Source organism: Drosophila melanogaster, chromosome 2R (assembly GCF_000001215.4).
Source record: "Drosophila melanogaster chromosome 2R".
Taxonomy (NCBI): Eukaryota; Metazoa; Arthropoda; class Insecta; order Diptera; family Drosophilidae; genus Drosophila; species Drosophila melanogaster.
Window position 1 is genome coordinate 10721174 of NT_033778.4, and position 18704 is coordinate 10739877.

General features: G+C 44.4%; 5 protein-coding genes across 12 annotated transcripts; 2 read left to right on the forward strand and 3 right to left on the reverse strand.

Moving 5' to 3' along the window:
- Positions 1-161: 161 nt before the first annotated feature.
- On the reverse strand, positions 162-8030 carry Rab3. 2 transcript variants are annotated; one of them, NM_078963.3, is made up of 5 exons: positions 7432-8030; positions 3633-3877; positions 3076-3194; positions 2841-3012; positions 162-2783 (listed from the first exon to the last, which is right to left on the reverse strand). In NM_078963.3, exons 2-5 carry the CDS (start codon positions 3855-3857, stop codon positions 2637-2639), a joined length of 663 nt encoding a protein of 220 aa, NP_523687.1. In that variant the 5' UTR covers positions 3858-3877; positions 7432-8030; the 3' UTR covers positions 162-2636. The 2 variants fall into 2 exon arrangements, with proteins under 2 accessions (NP_523687.1, NP_001356961.1); NM_001370044.1 differs by having other exon boundaries at positions 1795-2783.
- Positions 4097-6099, forward strand: CAH13 (Carbonic anhydrase 13). The gene has a single exon (NM_136758.3). The coding sequence runs from the start codon at positions 4303-4305 to the stop codon at positions 5884-5886; it is 1584 nt and encodes a 527-aa protein (NP_610602.2). The 5' UTR covers positions 4097-4302; the 3' UTR covers positions 5887-6099.
- Positions 8031-8404: 374 nt separating the features above from the next.
- Positions 8405-10355, reverse strand: Daao1 (D-amino acid oxidase 1). 2 transcript variants are annotated; one of them, NM_001299363.1, is made up of 5 exons: positions 10300-10355; positions 9501-9920; positions 9312-9435; positions 9085-9230; positions 8405-9015 (listed from the first exon to the last, which is right to left on the reverse strand). In NM_001299363.1, exons 2-5 carry the CDS (start codon positions 9686-9688, stop codon positions 8466-8468), a joined length of 1008 nt encoding a protein of 335 aa, NP_001286292.1. In that variant the 5' UTR covers positions 9689-9920; positions 10300-10355; the 3' UTR covers positions 8405-8465. The 2 variants fall into 2 exon arrangements, with proteins under 2 accessions (NP_001286292.1, NP_610603.2); NM_136759.3 differs by lacking the exon at positions 10300-10355 and having other exon boundaries at positions 9501-9745.
- On the forward strand, positions 10162-17197 carry CG7220 (uncharacterized protein). Of its 6 annotated transcripts, none has more exons than NM_136760.4 (6): positions 10162-10353; positions 10486-10623; positions 15484-15575; positions 15720-15822; positions 15887-16118; positions 16184-17197. In NM_136760.4, the coding sequence occupies exons 2-6, from the start codon at positions 10600-10602 to the stop codon at positions 16195-16197; spliced, it is 465 nt and encodes a 154-aa protein (NP_610604.3). In that variant the 5' UTR covers positions 10162-10353; positions 10486-10599; the 3' UTR covers positions 16198-17197. The 6 variants fall into 6 exon arrangements, with proteins under 6 accessions (NP_610604.3, NP_995809.1, NP_724965.2 ...); NM_206087.3 differs by having other exon boundaries at positions 10217-10379; NM_001103791.2 differs by lacking the exons at positions 10162-10353; positions 10486-10623 and adding exons at positions 11526-11623; positions 14647-14882 and having other exon boundaries at positions 16184-16252.
- A 246-nt stretch (positions 17198-17443) lies between these two features.
- Mat1 (Menage a trois 1) lies at positions 17444-18656 on the reverse strand. Its single transcript, NM_136761.3, has one exon. The coding sequence runs from the start codon at positions 18545-18547 to the stop codon at positions 17585-17587; it is 963 nt and encodes a 320-aa protein (NP_610605.1). The 5' UTR covers positions 18548-18656; the 3' UTR covers positions 17444-17584.
- Positions 18657-18704: the final 48 nt, after the last annotated feature.

The window sequence follows — 18704 nt, forward strand, 5'->3', positions numbered from 1 at the left end:
TAAAGAACCAACTGGCAATGTGGCAAGTATGAATTTAAAAAGATACAATGCAGAGTGCAATCGGCATTAGTATGGCTTGAATATTAAGTAATCCAACTATTTTGAAGGATCAGAGCACCACGTTATCCCATTCCGACCCGCAATAGAAACAGAATTCGGTTCTTTGTTTTACCATACACCTTTTGCATATATTTTATTATGGGAATACAATAAGTTCAATACCATTATGTGTATATTATGTATATATGTGTGTATCTGTATATCTATGTTAGTATCCTCATAAGTACGGGTATGCAGATGTGTGTTAGTGTTTAAAAACCATCATTGAATAATATATTGAATTATTTTATTTTGATGTTCTTGTATACATTGCCTAGTTGGGTTATTCTGTTGCAATTTAAATGGAATCCAAATAATGCCATTTTGTTTGGAGTTGGAATTGTTTTCATAGGGATTACAAATATTTGGTTTAGCTGAGTACACAATGCAATAATCAATATGCTAAGTATTGGTTCAAATGACAACAATGTAGCGCAAAAATGTTTGCGTTATGCCTATGCACGAATTCATCAACAATTGTTTCTCGGGTACGTTTGTATTATTTGCTTTGATTTTACTCCGGTCTAGTTTTAGTTTTAGCATCAGTTTAGTTTGGTTTAGCTTAATTGAATTGGATTGGATTATTTAGTTGGGACTTGACTAAAAGCGAAATCCACACACGAATATAAGGACAAATTCTTGAACGAGTGGTTATGCGCGTTTTATGATTAATTATAATACAAAACAGTTCGAATGCCAAAAGGACCAAGACTGGCTTAAGGCATTTTCGTATAGAATCATTCCACTCCATTTCCCCCTTCTATATCCCAGCTCTCTTCCCCTCTTCTCCTCCCGGGCACTAAGCAACTCGTTGCGCTGTTGTGTAGATTTTCCTGGCATTTTCGTGGGTGCGGATTCGGTTTTTCCGTTTCGTTTTGTCTTCTTTTTGGGTATTTATAATACAGCGATATGCCTTTAATTTAATCGTAATTTAAGTGAAACTCTGCTTGTACACATATTTAACATTAACGAGCATTGGCAAATATATATGTATATATTCAGTTACATATTCAGATTCAGCAGTATTAGCCCCCCAAGTCAAAGTCCTTGTCCCGCTTACAATCTTCGTTCAAATTTAGTTTAGGCAGCGGTTTGTTGTGTCATTAAAGCGGCAACAAAGGAAAGCCTTGTACAGTATACATTAAGTATATAGAATACAGGTAGAAAAGTGGGTGGTGTGTGCATATAAAACGGGGGGTTTTAAGGATTCGGATTTTGGGGCTAGGAAGGGGCTGGCAAATTAAATGCACCGATCTCTCAGCTGGCTCGGTGGGTTCAAGTAACTCGCAATCCGGATTCAGTTCGCAACAGTCTCGTAGGGGAAAGCAAAGTGTGGATGAAGTGGGCGGTTGGGTGCTGGAAAATTAACTTGGGTGGCCTGACCTCGAGGGGGAGGGGTGCCGCAGTGGTGCTCCTGATCTCCTGCGGGTTATTGTCACTCTGGCCCTCGGAAGGTGTTCGATAGGGAATTCGGGCAACAAAAACTGCTAGTACCTCTATGTGTAGCTGTGGGTCTGGCTGGTACTCTATGCGATACATGTATATTTGATGTATATATTTCTTTTATCATTTGCAACACATTAAAACTTTCCATTTCACTACATAAATACATACGTACATAATAATAATAATCATAATATTTAATAATAGCGGCTTACCACTCAGCCGCTTTTGTTTGTGTTTGCTAGAATTTTTCAAGCCGGGGATTTTTGGTTTAACTACATCCGTTTCCGGCGTGTGTGTGTGTATAGTGCTCTTTGTTTGTGTTTGTGTGTGTATCCATACATATACATGGGTGTGTGTGTGTGTGTGAGGGTGGAGGGGTGTACTATATAAGTAGTTAGTTGTCTGTTCGATTTCACCGATTCGCTAGCTTTGTGCGTTTCGTCAAGCATCTCAAACTGTACAGTTTAGCCAGCGTATATACATGTGGATGTGGAGAACGGTTCGAAATACTCGTGCTGACTGACCTCCTGACCTCTTGACCCCCTTGTGTTGGGGTCGCTAATCAAATGACTTTAATCAGCACTCGGGGTGCATGCTTAATTAGTGCCGAATTACCGTCAAATCGGACTTTCGTTAAATTCTTTGCTCTTTTTTCTGAATCTCGTCGATCTCGCAATTCGAATAAATTCAACTCAATACACACACTCAACAAATATTTCATCGCTGCGGTCAGCCAATTAAATTACAGGTTATAAAATACCAATTACAAATTACAAGATACAATTCAAATATCGGATTAAATAACATTTGACATTTACACTGAGGCGAGCTTACGCAAAGGATATACATACACATATCAATACAAACACAGGGCCACGCCCCCACGGAAAGGGGAATGCGCGCCTATATTATCATTATCTCTTCATCGGTATTCGAACCGTCATCGTCGGCTTACTGAGGGATTAGCTTCGAAGCCCTGTTCAATGTTGACTAATTAGCTAGTTTCCAAATTCTGTTGTCTATTGTTGTTACGAATATGGTTGTTGCGGTGCTGCAGGATCCACCCGTCCTCCAATTCATCCATCGAACCTCTAACAATTGCAGTTGGCATTAGGCGTGCCCTGCGGCTGATCCGTCAACCTCTGGCCCTTCTGGCCACCGCCTACTAACGTCGGATCCGCGTCCAGGCTCTCGGACATCTTATCGCAGATGATGTCCACCAAACGCTCGAAAACAGCCTGAAAGTAAGGTGGTTCATTCGGACATCTATGAGCAATTGAAGAATTCCCACTCACCTTGACGTTGACGTTCTCCTTGGCAGAGGTCTCGAAGAACTCAACACCCAATTGATCGGCCAACTGGCGACCACGTTCGAAGCTGATTACCCGCTGGTCCTCCATGTCGCACTTGTTGCCCACCAGGATCACCTGGGCATTGTCCCACGAATACGTTTTGATCTGTGTCACCCTTTGGAGAAATAAATATAACACCATAAGAGGTGATCCAGTTTTAAGGAATAGATTCACTTACCAATCCTGAACCGAGTTAAAACTGTCCTCATTAGTGACATCGTACATTAGGATGAAACCCATCGCTCCTCGGTAGTAGGCTGTGGTGATAGTTCTGTACCGCTCCTGTCCAGCAGTGTCCTATAAAAGCGAAATTACAGTTTAATGGGAAATGAGGCTACGAGTTTAAAATCCCTTTAGAGCCGATACTTGACTTATAACTCAATAAATAGCAGTTAAGCCCTAATGAATGAATCCCCAACATAGATTAACGGCTTAAACCACAAGCCTCTACCGTATTCCACTCATTGATTATATTATCTTAATGGATGACTGAAAACACGACTGGCATCGCACAGCAAGGACTCTCGAGAGGACGCTCACCTGCGCTCTCGTCCGTAGCGATTGCCAATCAATAAATCAATGTGTCAGCTTTCCGGTTTAATGCTCTTCTCCGGACGATTCATTCCCCCCCACAAAACTAATCGAGGTCAAACAAGTTCTACACATCTCAACAGCAAGGCAGCACATGCTGCGACCCGATTATATGTCTTAGAAAGAACATCAATAGATACTTACCCAGATCTGGAGTTTCACGCGCTTATCGTGCCGAAATACGGTCTTCACCTTAAAGTCAATGCCCACCGTGGAGACGAAGGCGGATGTGAAGCTATCGTCGGCGTAGCGGAAGAGGAAGCTGGTCTTGCCCACGCTGGAGTTGCCAATGATGAGCAGCTTGAACATGTAGTCAAAGTTCTGGTCGGCGGCATCCTTCTGCCACTTGGGGTCTCCGCCACTCGCCATTTTATCCGTTTAGAGCGGTGCTGCACGGAGGGAATGGAAACAAGGATTAGAAACGATTAGGATTAGTAGTCTTGCAATATCTTACTACTCCCTAAGACATTTGTTTGGGACTTATTTAAATTTTGTACACTTTATTATAACTAATCCACATGATCTATTTAACGTCTCATGATATCAAGATGAGATTAACAAAGTAGCAGGCTAGATTTGACTGTCACCTGGTATATAAGACAACAGAACCTTTAAGAACTCAGTCACATAAACACATTCTCAAAACGTACAGTCATAAAACTACGAAGCGGAAAGTTTTGTAAAATAACTTGGAAATCTAAAAGGAGTTGAGCATTTTGTTTCCGCGTTTTTGTTTGGACATTTCTGCACTTGCAGATTCTTTTTATCCCATAACTGGCTTTCTAATGCAAGTCCGCGTCTACTAAAAGGCAACATGTTTGATACCGCATTGGGAACAGTATTGAGCGTTATGGTGCAGTTGATAATCCTAGTATTTGGTCAGATTCTGGGACAAGTGGTCCAGCATCCATTGATTACTACTGGACTTTGCCTGTTGGGAGCATTTGCATACCACGCGGATCAGGAAACACTCAAGGAGATATATCAGCGTGTACTCCTTTTGATTAGGACTCCACTTCAATTTGGGAACACATCTTGCTCAAGAAATTCTGCTCCAGTATACGGTTACGACATGCAACATGGTCCGCATACTTGGTTGCCGAAGTCCAGGTCATCTTCCAGTTCTGTGGAGGAAGCGACTTTCTTCCAGAGCCCAGTCAACATCGATGAATCTCAAATTCAACGCATGGCCATAAGAGAGCTGCTGAGCTGGAACCACTATGATGATCTGCCCGCCAGCATCACTCTGGAGAATACGGGTCAGACACTTATCCTCCGTGCCCAGTTCCACGGTAATGCACCTACTATCAGTGGAGCTGATCTCCTGGCCAGCTATACGTTTCTGGAACTGCGCTTCCACTGGGGCTGGTGCAACAGCGAGGGATCCGAGCATACGATCAACCACCGAAAGTTCCCACTTGAGATGCAGGTGATGCACAAAACGGGATCGGGTATTCCCCGTACTTGCACCAGCAGCTATGATCTCCTGATGATCGGATACGTCTTTGAGCTATCCGCGCACAATCCGTTCCTGGATCCCCTGGTGCAGAATTTGCGATTGGTTCAGAAGCCTGGAAAGCGTGTCCAGATTTCTCCATTTCCCATATCCTACTTGATGTATCAATTTCGATCTGGATTCTATTCCTACGGCGGTTCGCTGACCCATCCGCCCTGTTACCAGGGCACCGAATGGTTCATCTTTCCCGAATCCCTAGCCATTAGCGACTTTCAGCTGCGTCACTTTCGTTTGCTCCTAGGTCCGGATGGGATCTCGCCCATAGCCCGTAACAGCCGACCAGTCCAGCACATGGGCAATCGAGTTGTAAGCCTAAACTGCTTCTGCCCATACGATGCCGCCCAGTTGTCCAGAATGCATGTGGAGCTATGCCAGGCTCAAGCTCAGGAGGAGCACGAAGAGGAACGTATCGAGCAGGAGCAGCAATTGGAACTAGAGCGCGAACTGGAGCGGCAAAGGGAAAGCGACTTGAAAGCTCAGCAGGAGCAAGCAAGCGAGGCGGCCATCGCTGCTTCCGAGGATGAAGGTCAGCTAATTGAGACCATAGATACCACGACCATAATAACTAGTAGCAGCAACACTAGCATATGCATGACTACGCTGATGCGGAAGGATTCGCCTAGGCAACTGGAACAGCCATCTCAGATGCCTATGATGGCTCCCAATCAGGGTAACTTTTGCAATCCTGGCATTGTGATATTCAGCGGTGTCAATGAATCCAAGTCCAAGTGCGGCATCCATCAGGATACACCGGAGGAGCTAATGATCCATAACAGAGGAACGGGAAGAAACATGGGTGTACAGAATGGCTGCAAGGCCGATGCCTTTTGCGGCGTGGGCGATGGCGTCAACATCGGAATTCGCATGGAGCTGGTCGAGTAGCTAATGTGCTATTATCAACCTTTATGTCATCCATAGACACTCCATTTGTGGTCCATGCTGCACGAAGAACCGGTGGGGCTAGATGGTGCACATGAAACACCGGTCAAGGCCAACTGGTGGCCAACCGGAGTTCTCTCTGTGCCCGGAAGTGATTGAATCGCGTGCGTGTGGATTAAACAAGTTGCGTTTATATTTTCTAAAGCATAACCCCCCAATTCCCTTGACTTTTAATCCTTGGAGTAGGCGGGAGGGGTTGGCTTTAGCGGCCTGACTTGGGAAAGGACCCACTTGATTATCCCTGTCACGTCACTGGGAAAACTCAAAGCGAATTTCAGAGCTGAACGGCGGGTTGGTGGGCTGGTGGGCTGGTGCGGCCTTGAAAACTTTCAGCCTTGGCTTGGGCAAGTGACAACAGTCTCGGCTTACAGTTTGCCATTCGGGATGGTTGGCTGCCTGTTTTCCATATGCAATGAAGGCGGCGACATTGTGTCGATAATTTGTGTATATAGCCTGGTTCTCCTGGTTCCGTTTCCGCTCATCCTTATTTCCCCCGTCCAGAATCAGAAGTTGCGCAGCGGCAAAACGCTGTCAGATTGCTGATGAACGACTTGGTGTAGAAGGACCGAGTGCGCGCGTCATCGTCAAGGATTTTGCTGGCAAAAGGACAGGCTTCGCTCCTGTCAAGCCTCTTCAGGCCCAGAAATATCCTGGAGGGGCCCGAACCCAAACCCAAACCCAAACCCAAACGCAGACACCAAAGAGGGGCCGCAATAAGAGGTCTTCAACGGCAGACGGCCCTTATCACAGGCGCTGTGTGGAAATGTTTTTATCTGCTCGACTGCGTGTAATTATCGATTTTTCTGTTGTTTTCCCCCTGCGTGGGGGTGGCTGCCAGACCCTGCCCCCATTACCCACCCCCTTAACTGCTCTTTCATGTTTCAAATTTCCAATGATTTGGCAGCTGTTCAGCGGTCGGCAGCTGCGGGCTTGTTTAATTATTGATAAGAAACCCAATATTGGCCAAAACGAGAACTCAATCCTGCCTTAACGGTTCCAATTGGAAAAGTTTCAATTTAAGGTTTGTTGTCAAACGTAAATATTAGGCATGTGCATAAATACCGAGTTATCAATCAATGGGAATAAACAATTAACTCTTTCCTGGAAGTTGTAAAACTACATATGTATTATTTGGCCACATTCATATGTATGTATAGCCCATATCTATTGTCAATAAGATATGATACACTAAGCTGAAATCCATCAGAAGTTTTTTTGGAACTACTATAAAAGTAACATTGAGTTATTAAATACCTTTTAAATACTTTTAAAAAGTTGATGTGTAATCTTTATAATGTCAAAATCAATGAAGTTTAATGTAAAAATAATAAATTCCAACCAACGGCCTCATTATTTGACAATATGGAACTGATACTGCAAAGTTTTTGATGCGAAAACTCAGGTATTTTGGTTTTAGCTGGAACTAGTACCCCCATTCACCCATTTTGGTCCATCATGGCGGATACTTAATGTGTCAGATAAACTTACTCTTTCTTGAGGTTATTGCGGTTACAGTAGTATCTGCTGCTAATATCTCAGTTGCTGTTTATGATGGTGCTGCTGCAGATCCTGCTGTCACAAGAATATCCTGCTGTTTTCGATGTGTGGGTGAGAGGTACGCCGTGTTGTTGCTCGCACATACACACAAATCGATAATGGCAGCTCCTTTCGCTGAAGGGATAAGGAAAAGGACTCGACTCAGCCTTGGCACTGGACTGACATACGCCGCGATTTCACGTCGATTGATTCGTCGAGTTGTTTACGGTTACCCAATCAACTATTCACACGCCCGCGGACCCACTCGTCTGGCCAGAATTGAACTGACTCCGGCTGCAGTGGCTCAATTATTCAGCAAATGCAACGCACCAACTGTTCTACCTTTTTGCCTCGACACGTCGACACCAAAGGACACACAATTTTCAATTTTTTCTTCGCTCTCAGGCGGCGAATTGACTGGTGCGGCGAAAACGGGCCAGTTTTGTATACGTTTTCATAATTCAACTGTTTCAACCTGGCTGACTGGCTGGCTAACTGACTGACTGGATGACTGGCTGCTGCCCACACAATTTCCCTGCTGCTTTTCCTGCTGCTGAAAATCGATGGGTTTCCGTGCCTGGGGTGTCTGTGTGTGGGCGTAGCTTTCGCGGCGATTTCGGGCGAGCTTTCCATTCATGCGCCGGTCATGCGCACTTCGCACTTCCGCAGCCTTGTGGAGCACTGGCCCAGGGGTTCATTTGAATTTATTCGTGGGCGCGAATTTATTCGTTCACTTTGTGAACCCATGTTCTTATCCTGAAACAATATAGACCAAGGAACTCATAAAAACAGTAAATAAAATTTATAAGAATTGTTTCTTTAAATATTCTAAATATTCCTTCTTGAAACCTTTGGAACTGGCGCATATCGCAACCTTGAGAACTGCAATTAGTTTATTGCACAATAAAAAATCCAAATCAAATCTGGGTTCAAAGATTCTGAGTATAAAGAGTTTAATGACCAACAATTAACAACGATTTTACCACCTACAGTTTACTGTTTCCCGCTAGTAGATCGCGTACCAATCGAACTGCGTACATAGCCGTTCCAGGAGCCGTGGTCACACCGTAGCCGCCGTGGCCGTAGTTGTGGACTACCTTCAGCCGCCTGCCTTCCGGATTCGTGATCAGTTCTGGCTCCACCCGAACGACGGAGCGGTGTGGCCGCAGACCAACACATTCCCGCACGATCTCCGCTTTCCGGAGACTGGGCAGCAAATCGTAGCAACGCTCTCGAATGGCCATGCTATCGTATTTGCACCACTCGGTGTTGTAGCTGTCGAATTGGCGACATCCTCCCAGGGTCACAGTCTCAAATCCGGGAAGAACGTAGGTGTCGTAATCGCCGTAGAAAGCCGTCTTTACCCAGGGAGCACGCACTTTGAGCACTTGACCCCGAATGGGAACCAAGTGCTGGTCCCCACACAACTCCTTGGCTCCCATTCCGGTGCAGTTAAGGAGCAAGTCAATGTTCTGCGGCACTTCGAAAAAGCTGTTCACATGCTGACGGACAACCTCTCCTCCGTTCTCCAGGAATCTACAATATGTTAATATTTACGATTATTTTCAAATTGTTTCTCTTTCATATCATAAAACAGCTACTCACTTTTTAGTGGCATAGGGCAAGAAGAGGCGGCTTTCCGTTAGGCATGTGGTGAAGAAGGATCCGTACTTCCAGCCGCCGTTGCATAGCCTCAGTTCCTCCTCGGTGGCTCTTCGGTAGACGGGCAATAGTTTCTCAATAAAGTGGTTCTAAGGCAGCCAACAACAAAGTTAATCGAATTAAGCCGATGAAGATAAGAATCACTGATTGTCGACTGCCCGGCAACGTACCCGTACGATGGAGGGGGAGGTGCGGGAGTAAATATAGCCGGATAATTGGCACACGCCCGCCAGAGGAGCCTCCTTGGAGCGACGCAGCTCATCCCAGTAGTTGAAGGCATCGGTCATCCATTGTCTACGATGAAAAGAAAAGTCGTTAGATGCACAACAGGTGTGTTTGAATCCCAAACAGATTCTCACTGCGTAATTTTCTGGGTGGGGCCCATAAAGCTGGTTCCAGGTCGGAAAATTCCAGCCGCCACATAGCTGACGGTGTCCTCGTTAAACCGATCCGCAATCACGGAAACCCTTGCTGTGGGAAACTCCTTCTGGAGTTCTAAGGCGGTCGTAAGACCAATGATACCGCTTCCCAAGACTCCGAAATGCATTCTGGATCCGCTTTGAGTTGATACCCAATCCCAATGGAAGGCGATTTGGTACTGAGCATGCTTTTAAAGGTGCTTGCGAAGCTGGCTGCGTCTTATCAGCTCTTATCAAATCCGCTCTCCATCGCGCCTCCAAAGATGAGATAAACTTTACTGCTCTCTTTTAAAATTGCAATAAACACTTTTTCCGTTGTTTTTATTATGGTTGCAAACAGTGCTGCACGCTTACAGTAGACTTTAATTAAGTATAACGAAATATTAATGTAACAGTGAGTATTCAATACGAGATACAGCTTTTAAAATAGATATAGAATTAAATGTAGCCAAATTTAAATAAAAAAAGCATCTTTGCTTAAAAAACTGGCAAAATACATATATTTCATAGCTTAAAAATAAGCTAATTGTTTGTCCTATTCTTTCTTACGGGTATCTACTGTACATCGAAAATACTGTGTTGAATCAGCTGTTTGTACTAAACACATCTAAAAAAAACACATCCATTCTAGGGACCACAACAACTTTTCTAAACTGTCGTCAGTATAACTTGTCAACCCAAATTGGATTGACAAATTTTTAAAACAATTATTGTACTCCGCTGAAATTAAACTATTTACCGGCGTTCAAAGCGGAAAACTCAAAAATACCTACACGCGGAACAGCTGAGTGCGGTATTTTTTAGTTTCGCTCACAATTTGTACGTGCGATGCACGAATCGTTTTCAACACTGCCCGGAGGGTCACACTATCCACTCAGATATTTATTTTTCTAATAACATTTACTTAAAAGCAGACTTTACGCAGAGCTTTGGCCACGGAGGAAACGGAACAGATAGCCAGCGAGCGGAGCAGCCAGGACTTGGAGCAGGAATCGGCAGGAACACCAGGACGGATTTCCCCAAGACAAGCAGTAGTAGTATGTCTTCGAAGTCGCCAAGCGAGGTGAGTTCCCTTTGAAGTCTTGGGATAATTTCGATATCCGAGGCGTATTCAATATAGTAGAGGGTTTTAACCGCAGCTGGGCAAATGTTAACGATCCGGAAAGGTTTCCCTTCCGCAATCGCGTGTCGGACTGCCATCCCACGAGTAGAAGGTTCAACGTCATCTTATCGTTCTAGAGATTCATAGCTGAGGAGTGACACAGCGCTCTGCAATGATAAGCTTGTCCAGCTTCTTGCTCGATCTACCAGTCCGTCTATCGTTATATAACTTATTGGTTTCTGCAGGCCGAGGTCGTCTGACCCCGGTCGCTAATTGCTGCTAACCCCGCCATAATCGGGCCGCTGTTTGTGCCCACCCACAGGCCACAGACACGGCCCAATGTCATCTGCCTCCCAATGGCCAAATGTTTACATGGCATTCATTGCACTTTCCCTTCGCCTGAATGCTTGTTTATGCCACATAAACAATGCATTTGCATTTTGGCAAAAAACCTTCGATCCTTGCCAGCTCGATGCTCTTTAGGGAGCTGTTAACCTGGCATGGGGAGTTTACTATAGCTCGCTTGAATTTCATTACTTTAAGGGTTTGCCATATGACCATAAAGTTTATAAAACCTGTGTATGTATCAAGTCTTGGCATTGTATCTTTGCTCCTTGGCAATACGTCTTATATTTAAAATTGTATTGTATATTTTACCGGTCGGGATATTTATTGTGTACCTTTTTTAATAAGCATTTTGTACCCGCGCAAATATAATCTGGTTTAATATTGTTCGTTTATGCAGCACCTTTCTCATCAAGCAATGTCTTTTGTATACACATAAGTACAATACATATGTGGCTCACGCGGATCGCTCTCCCGTCTGCCGAAAATAGAAGCTCATCGCCATTGACGCCGCTCGCATTCAGTGCTCGATGCCACGCGAATTCGCACGCGCCGCTCTGCCAGATTCTTCGCGACGCGAAATTCATAAGCCAAAACACTTCGATTCGGATCCAAAGTGCGCAGGTTTAACTTTTGCCAACCATTGATCACCGGTGGCCAAGCGTTTTTCCCAGGGATCCTCTTGTCCGCTCCTCAATTGCGACATCATTGGCACGCGCGAAACATATTAATTGCCCGGCGCTCCCATTTACTCATTAGATCACTATAAATAAACAGCAAGCCATAGCCACCACATTTTAGAACCAGTTTATAGATCGTTTTCAATACCATGAAAAGTGTTTTCAAATTTTGTTATAAATCTGATATCAGCCTGTAGTTGAAAATCAAGAAGTATCAAGCCTTCGAAGTGGCATCATGAAATATGCATGGGCCAATCCGATCACAAAGAATATCAGATTCGCCATAAGGAAGTGTTTTGCCTTGTTAGCACTCCCGCGAGTCAATTAGTGATTTATGGTTGAGTTTAAAAGGCGGTTTCGAATGGCATCCAAAGGGCAGCAGAGCAATTTAGCTGTTTGAAAGTGTCTCCTTGATAAGGTCTTGGCAATAGAGGGATTATTGAAGTCACTGACCTGCCAAACGTGATCGCTGATCGGCAGATTTAATCGCTGTAAAGTGTACCTGCGCAATTTCATTGACGTTGCGATTAATATGTCACTTTCCTCATCAGTTTTCGCATCACCTTCACAGCGAAGAACGCTTTAATCTCAGAAGAGAGACACCTTTGCATTTAAGTCGCTTACATTTCATTTTATTTTAATTTAATTACTGCGATTCCGTTGTCTTTTCCTCACAGCAACAAGTTTCGCACATTGTAATTACACACGCCTTTCACGTGTCTGCGACAACAACACGTCCTCGTTCTGATGGCTTACGTTTCCTAGATTTCCCTACGGCTATATACAATACTTCCATGTCAGCGGCAATCGGCCAAAGGAGATGCTCTAGATGCGCTATGGAACTTGTTGCTCATCCGCCGCGAACGTGACACATGTCGATTGCCGCTCTCTTCAAGCTGATGATAAAGCCGAAACTGGCGCATCAGGTTTTCGTTATTTTATAAAACGCCACTCAGCACGATCTCTGACGTCAGAATGTACGATGATGACGTACCCGATGATTTATCGACCGGTGGCGAAGGGGGCAGGTGGCTTCTTGCCAAGTTTAAGGTTGCAGCGAGTTTATTATACACACTTATGGCCCATCCCTCGGTTCTTCCGCTTTCACCTTTACCGTAATGCGCTTAGCATTTCTCCGGTTCAGGAAATCGCTTTATATGGTTTTCAGACCGGGCCTCTGGGCCTCCCACTTGCATAATTTGGCCAGAGTGTAGTGGCTTGGGTTTGTTTATTTTAGCCTGGCGTGTGATTCACAGCCCAAGGTTGGCCAGCAAATGCGATTTCCAAAACATTTTTCGTGGCGTGATTCATTTCAAATGATTTCCCCATCATGCAGAGCCACCCACAATCCAAATCTTATGTGTTTATGTCTACGCTAATCGTCCTTCACCCTCTGGCTTACCTCCAAAATACTGCGGCTATCAGCTGCCAAAATGTTTATCAGCCACAAAGATTTTGGTGGTGGCACGCTTTATTCCTCGGCCATTGTGCTTAGCCGAAAAATATTCTAGGAAAAAGCGAAATAAATAAAAAACAGACGCGTCCCCCCTTTCCAGCGCCACCAAAGTCTGGCAGTCGCTGGTTTATTTGTTTACACTCTGCTTGGCTTTTATTGCCGAAGAATTTTTCGAGTCCATTGTTTGGTTGTTTTGGCTGTTTTCATAAAATTTCCCAGGCAGCGCTCTTCTAGACGTTGGCATTCAACTGCAGTTTTATTTATTTATTTCTGGCTGATTCAAGCAGCTTTTGTTTTGCTCTCTAAGTTTGATTGAGTCTAAAATAAACGCAAGTAGCCCCCGCTGAGTGTGGCGCGTGTTTATTGGTCTGGCCTACTTCAGCGCTGATTTTTTCGCGTTTGGCGGCCCATTTGGGTCCATCATACTATATACTATACTATAGTACACTATGGTTGCGGAACTTATTTAATGGGTCCACTTAAATTGGCCTCGCTAAGTGGTTGTCGATCTGTCGCTTCATTTAGAACCAGTTCTCTGTAAACCAGTGTCCGACTTATATAATCGATCATCTTCTAGGGCCCTGCTTGATTGCTTTTAATCATGAGCAGACGCTCGTCTTCATTTCAGTTTAAAAGCCGAAGATTTCATTGTGCCATCAATTGAAATGTATGCCCCATTGACGTATGCAACCGTCTTGAACACTTGTGTTCCTTTTGTTCGAGTATGTGCAGTGAGCAAAATGAGTTCGCAATTTACTGGGAAAATGCTTCTTTATGAACTTCAGTAAGTGCTGTTTACCAGTTGAACTTCCGTAATATTAAAATTGTTGATTATATATAAATATATTTTTGGTACCTCAATGCGTAGAGCTTTTCCCACACTGTATTAACATATACGTAGGATGTGCTTATCGCCACTTCCGTCGCTGTAATCTAATCGTGTGCTTATCAGGTAATGGCTGCGTGCCAGGGCAGTGGTCCGATAAGCGTTTCTGCCAATACCTTTGGTGGAGCGAGGGGCTGTGAGAGCCACCATTTCGTGATCCGGGGACACAATCGCGACTTAAGTTTAGGACCAAACCAGCTGGACGGGCAACTTGTTCAGGTTAACGAACTAGTTTGGGCCGTTTCTCGCTGCACTTGCGAATTCTCATTTTTGATAGTGCACAACCAACGTAGATATGTATACACAGATCGGGTGAGAGCGGGGGGTGGTGCGATTGGAGAGGTGCCGAAAGCGGCGACGACTTCTACTACTTGTGCCCGACAGTACGTACACAGAGACACGTCGCTACATCGGGCTTCGTCACTCGACTCGCCCTGCAGTCTCTCCCACAATTTTCTGGGCGCTTTCCTGCAGTCGTCCCACGAACGTTGCCGCAATTGGTCTACACGAATCGGTTCGCTAATAAAATGACTGCCATGCCCCACGCCCACTCTCGCCTCCTAGGAAAAACGCTGGCATATTGAACTGTGCGACTAACTAACTTAAATACTTAAAAGCAAGCCCAGCAAGCCGAGAGCAATCTGCCTAAAAGTGACAAGTTATAGGTGACACAACAAAAGCTAAAATTTGTGAGAAACTGTGTGAAAACTAGAACTACAAAATGATGAAGCTGTTTAAAAAACCCAAAGACAAAATACCCAAATCGGAGATTTTAACCGAGCCCAAGGAGCCCAAAACACCGCCGGTCTCCAAGTGCGGAAAACCTTTGCAGTTGGACAACTCGCGATGGGAGGCAAGTATATTCGAGATATTAAACCTGAACTTTGGCCAGATATCGCGTTCGAACAACTGGTCGTTAATATACATATAGTGTTCCATTGCATCATGAGTATGTAGTATTTTGAGTTTCAAGAAATCTGCGTGAATCTTCTGTTGATTCTCTTCAAGGCTGTACCAAGATTTGTTTTTATTATTCTTGGCATTGCCAAATCCAAACCTTATCGATCAAACCCATTTATCCGCAGCTCATTTGTGGGGGCAGCGGTGCGATACTTGTTTATGGTACAGAAAACGGGCCTGCAAGTGCCAATCACTCGATAAGAAGGGGGATCCGAAAGACGGAAAAACAATCGTCGGTTCTATAAATTTCAGTGACATTTGTTTTTATCTTATCGAGCATTTCGTTTATTTATACGCGCGTAGGCATATAGCGTATATTGGCGTTTGTAAGCCAAAGGAGAAATGGCGCACCGATAAGGCGAGCGGAAAAAATAAGTCTTGAGAACTCTTAAGTAGAATGTCCCAGCTGTAGGTGTGTTTCGCGATAAGATATACGGCGAACTGTCCGAGTCATTAACTAATATAAGTCTTAAATTTTATTTTCTGCCCCACAGCGCCGCCTACACAAAGAGCTGATGTCCCTGATCAAGGAGCCGCCACCAGGCGTAACCATCGACACCGAGAGCGTACAACAAAATTTATCCGAGTAAGTATGGACTTCGAGGCGGAGTAGGCCAAGTTCAGCGACAACTGAAACTGGTTTAAATCAATTCGCAATTCAGCAATTCGCACTGAAAACAAAGCCCGCAGTTGTTGGAAGCTGACACTAATATCGCTGTTTTGTTTACAGATGGAAAATAAACATTAAAGGTTTCGAGGGCACACTTTACGAGGGCGAGGACTTCCAGCTACTTTTCAAATTCAACAATAAATATCCGTTCGATTCGCCAGAGGTAATAATTCAGTTGAACAAAGCGAAGCTGTATGGAATCTTAACCATGTTCTCTTAATTTCCAGGTGACCTTCATCGGCACCAATATACCGGTGCATCCGCATGTCTACAGCAACGGACACATCTGCCTATCCATTCTGACCGAGGACTGGTCCCCGGCGCTGTCCGTGCAGTCCGTGTGCCTTAGCATAGCCTCCATGTTGAGTAGTTGTCGCGAAAAGAAGCGTCCGCCGGACAACACGATATACGTAAAAACCTGTAATAAGAATCCTAAAAAGACTAAATGGTGGTACCACGGTACGTATGCGTGATTTTCCAACTAAAGCCCACTGACTCTAAACTTGACTAATTGTTTATTTCAGATGATTCTGTTTAGTTAAAATTGCCATTTACTAATACTGCCTGCTATTGTTTGCTTTGCGCATCCAACCAAAAAAAAAAAAAAAAAAAAAAACACCATTAGCAATACAGAAGTAGAACACGGCGAGATGCCCCCAGAAATCCAAGAAATGTGGGACGGCGGTCAAGCACTGCTCGTGAGTGGAGCATACTAAAACCCAAGTGCACTCGGATGCGAACGTAATGTGCAACAAAGTAAATGAAGTTAGCGAGAAACTTATGGGTAGTGTTTGGCAAACAATCGTGGCGCATGCAAACAATTCTAATTGTAGCTATGTGTAATCAACAAAAGGCGTGTGCGAAAAACTATTATTAAATGTTAACATTTTAATTAGATTGTTAAGACCAAATTTATGTCTAAATTAAATGTTATCCTACCATTTAACCACTAAGCGTATGCAAACCACTTGAACGTTTGATAGTTCTGGCACCTCGCGCCAGTTGCTGCTTCCACATTCCACATGCATCGTTCGCGGCATTTTCTGCCCGAGTAGCGTGACCCAGCACACACACACATCGCCTCCATCCCAGCTTATATTAATTTTGTGTATTTTATCATCATAGATGAGAAGCAAAACTCATGCGATCATAGTTAAGATTATGACATTTTAAATGTATTAGCAGCCATATCCCCGATCGCTCTCATTGTCACCAGTCCTGCACTCTGTAATCTACCCACATTGCCCATGCATAGGTCGTTAAGTTAACCAGTTCATGTACTTGGCTAGGATAGTCCATCTGTGGCCAAAAATCTCGCAAGTGGCCCGATCGCAGAACACATTTACCTCTAACTGTGCAAGTAGATCTTAGGATGTGACGAGCTACTCGTCCGACTATCACACGATTTAACTATAATCCGTATAATGTATAAAGAGCAAGTTAAATCCAATGTATGTTTATCCAGCATATGTCTATAAATGCCTATAAATATTTACTGTTAAAAGTATTTAAAATAAAAAGAAGTCTGTAGTCGAACGAACCAACTGTTTTTCTGTTTGGCTCATTTTGATCTCTTGTATTTGTATTTAGAATACAAATTCAGGAAACTTTCTTATTTGAATAATTATCAAAATGAATAAGCTAAGTTTCTTTGCAAATGAAAGTTATTCTAATATAGACATGTTATTTTTTTTACTTCTTGTTTAAGGATTAATTTTCCTGCGCATCTATTGACCTACTATGTAGCCAACAACAATATATTTTTGAATAAATAATATCTATAACGTAGGATATAGCATTTATTTATTTAACATATATTAAGTTACGAGTTAACTGAATGGATTCGTATAGGACACATTTGTTCAACAAAATTAAGCGTTCAGTGCTCTGGTTGTGCGACCATTAAAGGATATTTTTTTAGAGAGCTAGGTGCCAGATACCACACCCGTTGTAGCCGTATAGTAGAGTCCCTGCAGCGCCTCCTGAAGCGCCCGTTCACAAGCCAGAGCGGATGTGAATCCGCCGGCGTTCTCCTGCGGTGTTTCAGCTCGTATGTGGGCAATATAGCCCCTGGACACGATCTCATTTGTGGGCGGCATGGCAGGTCCCTCACTGAAAGGAACAAGTGGCTCGTATACGAAAAGTGGACCCTCCTCCGATTTGGGAACGGGCAGCAGACTGGGATCAGCTGTCTGTCCGAACTTTATGCCCGTAGAGAACTCGTTGGCGGGCTTCGGCGGTGGAAGCTGTTTCTCCTCCTCGCGCTGCTTTTCCGCTTTTTCGGCGAACTCGGTGACAATTTGGGCGGCATCCTTGCCGCTGTACATCAGCTCCTCGATCAGCGCCTGCTTGTCGCGGGCCTTCTTCTTCTTGTGCTCGTTCTCCAGTTCCTCCAGCTCCTTCCTACGCGCCTCCTCCTGAACTTTCTCCAGCTCCAGCATCTCCTCCAACGCGTACTCATCGCGTCCCACGCGGGTTTTATTCCGCTGAATGACCTCACGGTTATCACGCTTGTAGGCCTCAATACGCTTGTTTGTCTCGATGATGTCGATGTTGTTGCACAGATTGTACACAATGTCCTCGATCTCCTCCAGATAGTCATTGTACTCCGCCAGGGAGGCAAAGTCCTCCTCACGTTTATTGTAGTCGCGCAGAATTCGCCTACGAATATCCACCTCCTTCTCCACCATTGGGTCCTCAAAAAGCTGCACGCGGAAGTTGTTGCGCCGCAATGGGACCATGCACTCTGGACAGGCGCCGGATCCTTTGAGGAACAGCAAGTCCACGCAAGATTCGCATAATGTGTGTCCGCAAACGTTGACCATCAGCTTGAGCGATGGATTCCGGTATTTGGTGGTCTTGCACCGCGGGCACGCCTGGTCGTCCATCGCGTAGCCGGTTTACCTGTCCTCCTCTCTGCTGCTTAAATCCGTAAATAAAAACTCTTTGCCGGCCAATGTTTTCGATAAATTATTATTTGATGCATTCCCTAATGTGACCATGGTTGGCCCGTAATGTCATGTTTGTGATTTCGCTTAGTAACTT